The 11068-nt window shown below is 38.8% G+C and overlaps 1 protein-coding gene across 2 annotated transcripts; it reads left to right on the top strand.

Moving 5' to 3' along the window:
- The first annotated feature begins 339 nt into the window (after positions 1-339).
- Positions 340-10826, top strand: LOC129188541 (mitochondrial coenzyme A transporter SLC25A42-like). 2 transcript variants are annotated; one of them, XM_054789226.1, is made up of 8 exons: positions 340-546; positions 934-1078; positions 4757-4868; positions 5047-5072; positions 6727-6893; positions 6970-7086; positions 7353-7504; positions 9521-10826. In XM_054789226.1, exons 2-8 carry the CDS (start codon positions 998-1000, stop codon positions 9844-9846), a joined length of 981 nt encoding a protein of 326 aa, XP_054645201.1. In that variant the 5' UTR covers positions 340-546; positions 934-997; the 3' UTR covers positions 9847-10826. The 2 variants fall into 2 exon arrangements, with proteins under 2 accessions (XP_054645201.1, XP_054645200.1); XM_054789225.1 differs by having other exon boundaries at positions 340-663; positions 9521-10825.
- The last annotated feature ends 242 nt before the right edge of the window (positions 10827-11068 follow it).

The raw sequence follows: 11068 nt of genomic DNA, 5'->3' as shown, positions 1-11068 counted from the left end.
AACATATACATAAAGGACCCTGTCAGGGTACAGTTAAATAATTTCACATGTTGCTTTTTAACTTTCATTGTTTGTCTAATTAACTGTCTTTTTGTACACTAGACTTAATTTCAGCGTTGTTACATGATTAAGGGTAAATGAATATCACGTATAAAGTCGTAATATGTCGTCATGAGAACTATAAAGATGCAAAAAAAAAGCGCAAGATTTAAAGTGAATTTTACTTTGAACAAAGTGGACATTTAAGGGCGCAAACGAAAGCGAAAGAATCTGGCAACCCAAGATGATGGTTAATCTCGCGATAGTTATCAAATCTCTTGGCTTGTGGTCGTTGTAGTCCAAAATAGTGGTCAACAACGTCGTCCCAGTTTCTTTGACGACTGTCAGTCCAGCCCCAAAATAATCTTGAGCACAGTAGTGGGGACTTGCAGCAGCACCAGGAGATCGCATTTATAAATAGGAAGCAGGTTGTTGCGCGGCTCGACATTTCACAATCACCTTCTGAACGGGATAGAAAAAAAACAACAACACTGATCTCCTCCCTCTGTAAGTTACATATGGACTGGAGCAGCCTGCAGCGACAAAACATGACGTCCATATGCGGGAATGTTAACTGACTTGTGTGTGATTTAACAACGTCGAATAGCTGACAGACCTTTAAAGGTAACTAAAACATATCACAATTAATCCATGTACTTGTATATGACGCACTGATTACATAATTTGCAAGAGGTGTGGTTTTGATTGATTGATTTAAAGCAGCATTTCCTGCAAAAACAACAGTTTTAAGAGCAGAGCTTGTGGAATGCTCCACCCCAACACCCCCTTGTTTTTGCAGAATATTGTATAGGCATGTGTCTAATGTGGTTAGAAAAAGGGAACACGCTGTGCTACTGGATTCTCATCAAATATTTTTTTTATTTTTGTTTGCAGTTGTCCTGTGCTGCACTGGTAAGCTTCCATGACTGACTGTGAGGGTCATCAGTGAGGGACACTCATGGCCCACCGTGTGCACGACCACCAAAGCCGCCTGCCAGTGGCCCAGGTTGTGACCCTGCCACCTTCCAGCCAAGCAAAGGTCTGTGTCATTTCTTCTTTTACTATCTGTGCACACAAGTTGTGATTTAAAGGGAATTAATCTGTTCCAACACTCCCTTCATTGTTAATACTTTGAAGTAACGCAGTGTGCCTCAGTGTTATTATGCGCTGTTATTGTGTCGGTGCTTGTAAAAACATAACTCAGTAGGCTTGCCTCGGCTGTAAATAGACGGGAGTGGTGCAGGCCAACATTAAGCTGGGTCATCTTACATGCAACATTGCCCAAGCACAAACATGCGAGATAGGATAAGGATAATATAGAACATAATCCATTCTGGGACACCTGTTTGTATTTACATTCAGTTTCTCCCCATAAGAAATAATGGCAATGGAATTAGCCTATAACTGGGTCAAACTGTCACTATCATAAAAGCTTTACTGTATAGCATTTATTTTTAAGTAGCATTTGAACATTCTTAACTGTAATGGTAATGGTTTTATTTGTTTTACACAAGTTACATTGAGGAGCATTGCATGTTGCGCAATTCTACATGTCCCAAACCGAGTAGGAAGAAGCAGAACTTAACTGTCATGCAAGTGTAAAAACATGTTTAAACTAACTCAACCAAATTTTAAAAAGTGAGAGAGGGAGGATTGTTGATGGCAAGTCAACAGTAGTAACTGTCATACAAGTGCAAAAAGTGAAGTTAAAAAGTTAACCTCGGTATATTAACTCATTCAATAACAAAGGCGTATTTATACTGTTTTCTAAACCCGAACGCCTGATCCCAAAAACGTATTCATACGTCTTTTAAATTTTTTTTTGCACTACAGGAAAAAAGAGGTGATGACGCAACTGCACACTAAAAGATGTCACTTTTCGAGCAGTTTTAAGCCATAAAAACAGTGGCATTTGATAAGAGCTCAGCATGGATCTTTTGCATTTAAAAACACACTCGACAGCAAGGAGGAAGTGGAAGAGCATGGAGGAGTGTAGTGTGCAGAAGGTTACGCATTGCAGGGAAATTTTAACGCATGCACACACATAGTTCATGGAGTTATATTTGTAAATAAATTGTTACTTTGATGTAAAACAACCATTTTTTGTATTGTTTGTGTTGTGGTATAGTTGTTTCGATATTTGAGCTGTCACAAAAGCAGAAAAGTTATGCTTGAAATGTATCTTTTCACAAAAAGCTGTTTTTTTCTTCCTTTTCTTGTCGGGAACTGATATTTTCCTGAAACTTACCTATGTTCTACTGCTGATTACTAAAGAACGGAAAAAGGTAGAAACAAACATTTTTTGTCTGATGAAAGACGAGAGTCTAATGTTTCTTTTGCTTCTAGGTTCTTCTCGGTTCCATGTTTATATAGCCATAGAACACAATTTTCTGTGTGCCTTGAAAAATCAGTCACAATCGTCTAAAACAGCCGGTACTGAAGTGGATGTGTTTTGAAAAATGGCTGGTATTGAATGAGTTCAACATTTTAGCATTCTTTCACACTAATGCAAAAGTAAGGGAATCACAGTATATGAAAATGTCAGTAACATTTCCACGTGACTGTCATACAAGTGTAAAAAGACGTTAACCACTGTATATTAAAACGTCAGTATCATTTTAACATTATTCACTGTAATGCAAGTGTAGAAAGAAGCTAGCCACTCTATATTAAATCTTCAGTCACATCCTTAACTGTCATATACAGTAAGTGTTAAAAGAAGTTCACCTCTGTCTATTAAAGCTTCGGTAATATTCTTAACTGCTGTACAAGTGTAAAAAGAAGTTAGCCACTCTATATAAAATCTTCAGTCGCACCCTTAACTGTCACATAAGTATAAAGAGATGTTAACCTTTGTCTATTAAAACCTCAGTAATATTCTCAACTATTATACAAGTGTAAAACGTCAGTAGCCACCCTATATTACAACTTCAATCACATCCTTAACTGTTATGCAAGTGTAAAAAGAAGTTAACCACCGTATAGTCAAACGTCAGTAGCATTTACTCTTCTTAAATGTCATACAAGCTTAAAAGGAAGTTAGGCACTGTCCTAACTGTCCCTATAAGTCGCCAGGACAGAGACTTGTTTACAGTGTTTTCTTGCTACATCTCGGTTCACCTTTCATGGACTCGCTGTTTCGCGGATTTTTTTTACATGCAATTTTGCATGTTTTTTTCGTAACAGCGTATGAACGCGCATTGTGTTCTGCGCCCTTTTGGTGTATTGCAGCGATCTGGAGGTGCTCTGGTGTATGTGTCTGTTATTGTATTTACTGCTGCTACCAGTAGAGGGTGTTGTAGACTCATGTGAGAGTTGAAGACGTACCCAGCTGGAGTAAAGATGTCTTCCCTCCACCTCCTCTCAGTATGTGTAGCCGGCTCTCAATATAGAGCCACAACCGACCTGATTGGCGAAGGGAGAACCCGCCCATTGTGGCTGTAGACCATTGTCAATCAATCTCCTTCATGCAGCACTGCCGCGTTTCCTGCTGTATGATCGTACATGCTGAAGGAAGGCAGAAGTTTCGCAGCTGTAGGACGCCATTAAGGAATACTGTAATAATGCATGTATAAGAAAAGAGTACAACGTGTACGGTGAGGGGTTTTACAGCCTTGAAACATATAGTATAATATAATTGTAAAAAAAAATCAAGTTGGCTACTTTGCAGAATTCACTTATTTCAGGCTATTTTGGAAACCTATCCCCCCACGATACAACACTATGTCGCAATATTATAGTATAGTGTTCATAGTGAAGTAATCTATAGTTACATTTCCGGTTCTATGGTTATGACACTTTCTTTTTTTTGCAATCAATGATACTCTTCTGTGGTGGTGTCACCAAAAACAGACACAAAACAGAAAAACGCACTTGTGGAGTTAGAGCACATGTGTCAAACGCGGAGGGCCGAGACACTGCAGGTTTTGTTTCTCCAGCAGGTGATTTAATTGATGAGCTCCTTCCCTCAAATTGAAGGAGGTGCTGATAATTACAATCACCTGCTTTAGTGACCGGCTGGAAAGAAAACCTTCAGTGTCTCGGCCCCCCATGGCATGAGTTTGACACCCCTTAGTTAGAGTCTCACGAGATGTGAGGAAATCTCATGCTTGCCACTTTAGAAGTGTATTTTTGCACACAATTTTGGTCAAACTCGGGTTTCTGCAAGGACTTAACAGGTCCCACAGACATTTAGTCCACAAAACAATGCAAATTATATTTCAAAAAGTGTTCTAGGATACTTTTATTATAAATAAATTCTTTTCAATCCATGTTGCATCCAAAATCACATCTGGCCTCAATAAGAGTTGTGAAACTGTGCTGATATTTTCCTCCCTGAAGCAATTCTTATCGCGTAGAGTGGCTGTTTATTGGGTTCAGCGGCCCTTTAGGCGTGGAAAAATAGCAGCCTGAAAGCACGTGCACACACACACACACACACACACACACACACACACACACACATTTATACATTGCACACTATGTTTCAGCAAAACAGGGCTTGGCGTTATCTCACATGATTAGAATATGGGTCACTTTGCAGGAAGCTATTATGATATAATTAAAATGCATCAATGATGATAATTAAAATGCGTCCTTCAGCAGCATTAGACATGATAAAACAGCCCAACATTAGAAAGATAAATGAAGGTAACCAGTTTAAGGTCACAAAGTCATGTTATATTGTCATGTGAACGTGCCTAATGCGTCACCACAGGACTTGAGGCCCAGCTGGACAGCGCTGGACTCCTTGCTATGCGGCGCCTTCGCCGGAGCTGTCGCCAAAACCGTCATCGCACCCCTCGATCGCACCAAGATCATCTTCCAAGGCAAGGGCCACATCATCAGTTCTATATTGGTGCAACATAATTGATTACCTAACCCCCAGTTTTCTGTGCTCATTGCAGAGTTAACTAACTTCTAATCCTCTTAGTCGATGTTTAGCCTACATAGAGGGCGTCTTATTTTAACTCTAACTTGTTACTCTTTTGTCTGTCTATCCCTCAGTGTCCTCAAACAGGTTCTCCGCTAAGGTGAGTTTATTTTTATATACGATTTCAAAATCACAGGTAATCATGCAGTAGAGTAAAAAATATTATACCTATAAATACACCAAATATATCAATATAATCAAAATAAAGTGGTATAATATTTTAAAGCCATCATATGTGATATTTAGACTTTAAAAATAGAAGCTTCAGTGTCATTTACATGTGCACTGCCTTCTAAATAAGTAAATAGTGCGTCTGTTGGTGCCATGAAACTAAGATCACCTTAGCTTAGTGAACTATAATAATATAATAAATGATGGACCAGCCACAACCCCCTTATCTTTTGCTCACACGAGTGCAGGTGGTAATATTGGACCTGTGTGAAATCACACGCTAAAAAAATACGCTCAAAGGTTGGTGCTGCGCTTGTGCTGTAAAATGTTCCTTTGTGTCGTTTACATTATTCGTTTTCATCCTTACAGGTTATTTTACAGGTCAAAGTTCAGCCAGCCCTCCGTTTGTAGCACACAAAAAAACAATAGCAAAATAAGTCATGAAAATCTGAAAAAAATAACTTCTGTTGTTTTTCCGCTAAAATAAATAATACAACTAAAATAGAAACATGTCCAAGAAAAGCCAAACAAAGGGCCGCACGGTGGCCTAGTGGTTAGCATGTTGGCCACACAGTCAGGAGATCTGGGTTCGAATCTCTTTGTGGAGTTCGCATGTTCTCCCCGAGTGCTCCGGTTTCCTCCCACATTCCAAAAAAAACATTAATAGGTTAATAGATTCTAAATGAATTATAAATAATTTGTCCATTGGTATGGATGTTAATGCAAATGCGTTGTCTCTAAGTGCCCTGCAATTGGCTGGCGGCCAGTTGTACCCCGCCTCTCGCCCAAAGTCAAGCGGGAGCTAGGCTCCAGCATACCCGCGACCCTAGTGAGGATAAGTGGCATAGAAAGTGGATGGATGGAAAGGCTAACAAAAGTGTATTCAGTTTTTTTTTCATAAAAAGAAAAAAGATAGAAAGCAGTCAAAAAGAAATATGTCACAAAGACTTAAGATAAATGATATCAGAAATCTGAAATCAGATACAAAGCAAACTGTCAGAAAAACTAAGGAAAGTCATTTTTGTGGTCTTTTTTTTTTTTAATTATATAAAAAAAAGCCCACTATTTTGAAAAGTCTGTTTATTTTGACAGCTAAAAAGTCCTATTCCTATAAACCTGCCACTAAGTTCCCCTAGCACTCAAACTCATTTACAGCAACACACACGAGCACAAGTCTGATTTATGTCTTAAATGTCTTATTTTCTCTGATTATGTCAACTATATTGGGAAATACAAGTGTAAAGATGACTGTAGGGGCGTTATTTCATGTCTAGAAGGCTCAAATAACGGTTAAAAAGAAACATATGAAGGCCCTAAACAGGTTCTCTATGCTCTAACTACAAAAATGTTTATCATACTTAAGGAATCCTATTTTCTGGAAATTTTCCGGAAATTCACAGTCGGGTGTGGAATCAATTAACCGCGAGTGACACTGCAAAATTGTTGATTAATCACTCATCTTGAAGCAGTTGAGGCAAAATGCACTGCAATACGTGGTTGCAACCAGCAGGGGCACTGTTGATTTAGTGTCAACTAGTTTTCTATTTAAAGAAACACAAGTGTTTGTCGTCTTCTAACAACAGGAGGCCTTCAGAGTCATCTACTGCTCGTACGTGAAAGATGGGCTGCTCAGCCTGTGGAGGGGCAACTCGGCCACCATGGTGAGGGTCATGCCCTACGCTGCCATCCAGTTCTGCTCCCATGAACAGTACAAAATGGTGCTGGGGGGCCACTACGGCTTCCAGGGAAAGTAAGGACAGAATCTTGGAAAAAAAATATGTTGCATGTATTGTATGTGATCATGACTAGAAAGCACTTTCTTTCAGAGCTTTGCCTCCATTCCCGCGTTTTTTGGCTGGCTCACTGGCGGGGACCACAGCGGCCATGCTTACGTACCCGCTGGACATGGTGCGGGCCCGCATGGCGGTTACAGCCAAAGAAATGTAAGCGGAATGCCACTCTAGCCCTGTGGGTGCAGCTCCATCTGCTGGCAAAACCTGAAAATGAGCTATCATAGTTGCACCGTTATTCCGAAATCTATTCCTTATTTGACACCCTTCTACAGACTTTCATGGAAATCGGTTGTGTCATTTTCAGTAAGAAACATGGGCAATCAAAAGAACAGATCTAGAACTCACGTTTTGGAGCTTGGTAGACGTAAACTGAACTTTCACGTTTTGGAAAAATGTCTCATTCAATATTCCAACAGGTACAGCAACATCATGCACGTCTTTGTGCGAATCTCTCAAGAAGAAGGCATAAAGACCCTCTACAGAGGCTTCACCCCCACCATACTGGGCGTGATCCCCTACGCCGGTATCACCTTCTTCACTTATGAGACCCTCAAAAAACTACACACAGGTACCTACAAGTTTTTTTTGAGAGATGCACCACACAACAACTACATTAGATTTCATACTGACTCCAATATAAGACAATCGTCAATTTCAGAAGAAACCTTTTTTCAAGACCCATTTTTGGAAATCTATACTGTATTTGTTTTAGACAAAATGACAAAAATGCAATAAAAAGGGATCTATTTCTTAGCTGACGGACAGTTTGATGGTTTTGCTTCACCATTGTTTTAAATTAACATTATAGCTCTTCCTCTCTGTGTTAACGTGCTAAAAACCTTTTAAACACTTTTTTCCTGGGGGGGGTCTCTGTGTCTCGCTCAGTGTTGCCAGACGTATGGTCATTATTGTGATTGTACAACAATTTCACCATCTGTATGATCAATAATGACCAAAATCCCACAGTGTACGATAATTTGACCCCTTCGGTGCAGGGCTATTAGCAAACACAAGCAGGGTATATCGTGCACTGCGCCTGATGCTCTACGTCAGGGGCGTCAAACTCGTTTTCACCGTGGGCCACATCGCAGTTCTGGTTATCCTCAGAGGGCCACTTTTTATCCTTCTAATTTAGAATTTCGGTAATTAATAATTACATTAATAAAAAAAAAATTGTCATTTTAAATTGGATTTAACAACAAAAAAATATAAGGTTTTCTGTCAATGTTGACAGCATATACATTTAGCAAGAAAGATTGTTTTTTTAATTTTTTAAAGGTTTTTTTGTTAGTAATATTAATTTTGTATTTACTTTAATATATTATTTTATTATTTATTGTAAATGTAATGGTAAATGTTTATTAAATTATTGTAAAAATATTTTAAATATTGCATTTTTTATATTATTGTAAAAATATTTTTATATGTAAACATTTGTACTTATTTAAATACATTTATATTAAATAAAAATATATATAAAATAATTACAGCATACATATAAAACTACAATGATATAAATATAATTTTACAATAGTATAAAAGTAAAATAATGAAAAATAAAGCTTAAAAAAGTAAAGACAAAATTAGTATTAATAACAAAATTAGAATATACTGTGTGTATATATATTTATATATACAGTATATATATACATATGTACACAAATATTTTTTTAAATATGTGTCAAAAGTGTCCTTTTGACATGCATTATTTCAAGGCTTTTGCGGGCCACATAAAATGATATGGTGGGCCAAATCCGGCCCCCAGGCCTTGAGTTTGACACCTGTGCTCTACGTTCGTGTGCCTCTTTACAGTGGGGGTGCTGTTCTGCCAGAGGAAGCTTTTTTTCCTCCAGTACTGTTGATTTGAAAGTAACGCGGCATTACAAACTATACTATGCATGGTCTGTGGTCATGTTTTACTGTAGCAGATGGTCCTGAGTAAGTATGATAATTCACCTCAAAATATGATATTTTTAAACTGCTGGTCCGATAATTTGTCATTTCCCATCTGGCAACACTGGTTGCGCTGCAGTACAGTGGCGTAGACCCCTGAAATGTAATATTACATTAAAAAAAAAACTCTTTTATCTGGGTCAGGGTCAATCTAGTATATTTATCTGCAAGTCCTGGTCACACAAATAGAGCAAATACAAATACAAGCGTAAGCATCAGCCCTGTTTTTTTGTTTACATTGGACTGCAGCGAGTCCCAGTGCAAAGACTAGCATTTCCTAGCAGTCCTGAGTGCAGCATTTAACCTACACTTTTAGGAAGTGAAAATGGAAGAAAACCTGAAGTTGGTCCCGTCCCTTTGCAAATGTAACCGTTTCCACTTTTCCTGGGAAGACTGTTTTGGAGTGTGTCTGAGGACTTTTGGGAACATCTGTGAGGTCAAAGGGCACACATAGATCTGAGAGGGAAGCCTGCTGGCTTTGCTCCAATTGTAGTTGATCGCAAGGATGTGTTGAGGTCGGGGTTATTGCTGGAAGAGTAATCCTCCAGACCCTAATATTGGGAAGCCCTGACATCTTTACAAGGTGTTTTTAAGAAGTCACTTAAGGTGACTGTATTCTTTTTGCTTCTAGAAAAGACAAAACGGTCCCAGCCATACACTGTGGAGCGTTTGGCCTTCGGCGCATGCGCAGGCTTGATTGGACAGTCGGCCTCTTACCCTCTGGATGTGGTCCGCCGGCGCATGCAGACGGCCGGGGTGACCGGATCGACCTGCAGCACCATCTTGGGAACAATGCGTGAGATCGTGAGGCAGGAGGGCGTCGTGCGGGGACTCTACAAAGGCCTGAGCATGAACTGGCTTAAGGGGCCCGTCGCCGTGGCCATCAGCTTCACCACCTTCGACATCACGCACAGCCTTCTTCTCAAAGTGCACCAGACGGGCTTCTTCGCCCACTGATTGGCACAGGATGGACTCAATGGAGGTGGTCACGGCTACACTTTGTGCTGGCCACGCCCAGGAAGACTGAAATGTCCTTGTATGGCTGTTCACACAATCACATGTATTAACAAAATAATGGTACCATCAAGAGTAATTAAGACAAATTGTGTCTTCTGTGTTTGCACTACTCTGCCTTTTGTTGTTGATTTTTTTTAAAAATCAAAATGCTCATGTTCGGTTATAATTTGCACCTTCGGGTAATCAAGCAATATGTGAACTGAAATGATTGTAGGAGGGCATATTTCCCCCCCCACCACTTCCTCTCCCATCCAGCACTTTCATGGCGATTACAAGTGTTGTCTCCTCGGCGGAACTAACAAAATAGCATATGAGAAATAAATGTATGTATTCATATGTATAAAAGAGTTTTTTTAATGAAAAATAGTTGTTATATTACATTTGATGTCATTTCAAAGATGGGATGTTTGGCAATAATGTATACGCAATAGTGATCAATACTTAAGTTGTCCACATGAGGGAGCCCTGTGACAAATAATCAAGCAGGGGCGCGCTTCAAATAAAATGTTAAAAAAAAAACGTAAAGTGTGTGTTTTCCACGTTCCTTTTACAGTATGTACACGTACGGTACTTGTGTGCACTGATGTAAGTGTAAGAATTATTTCAATTTAGCTTTTAAAATAAATGACACGTTTTACACATGCATATGATATAGTACCGATATAATACGATCCAAAATGATAATATTAATAAAGATTATAAAAAGATTCTAATCTCATACAGTAGGCGGTAGCAGTGAGCTAATCCGGGGTGTTACGAAAGGGCGATTGTGGCCTGAATTTGACTGCTCCCCCAACAGCTCCCCGTGACCCTTTTTTATACACTCGTATTATAGCTTGGTGTAGATAACATGTCAGCACATTTAAATCATGTTCTTCCACGTTTTGAGCTGTGTCCATTAACGTAGTTATTGAATAAAACAATGAAACAAAAGAGACTGAAATATGCTCCAATCTAGTATATGAATTCATTTAAAGCATTTTATGAATCAGAAAATGTATTACTATTGTTTTAGATTGCAATATACTGCATGAAGCATAAAACTACTGCTATATAAATATATGGATATATGTTTTTAAATGGCCTTGAACTTTTTATCACTCTTTTTTTTTAAACAAATAAATATTTTTACATATTAAGATGAAGTTGAAAATGTATTCCA

This window comes from Dunckerocampus dactyliophorus, chromosome 10 (assembly GCF_027744805.1).
Source record: "Dunckerocampus dactyliophorus isolate RoL2022-P2 chromosome 10, RoL_Ddac_1.1, whole genome shotgun sequence".
NCBI classification, from domain to species: domain Eukaryota; kingdom Metazoa; phylum Chordata; class Actinopteri; order Syngnathiformes; family Syngnathidae; genus Dunckerocampus; species Dunckerocampus dactyliophorus.
This window is presented reverse-complemented; position numbering and strand designations above follow the sequence as displayed.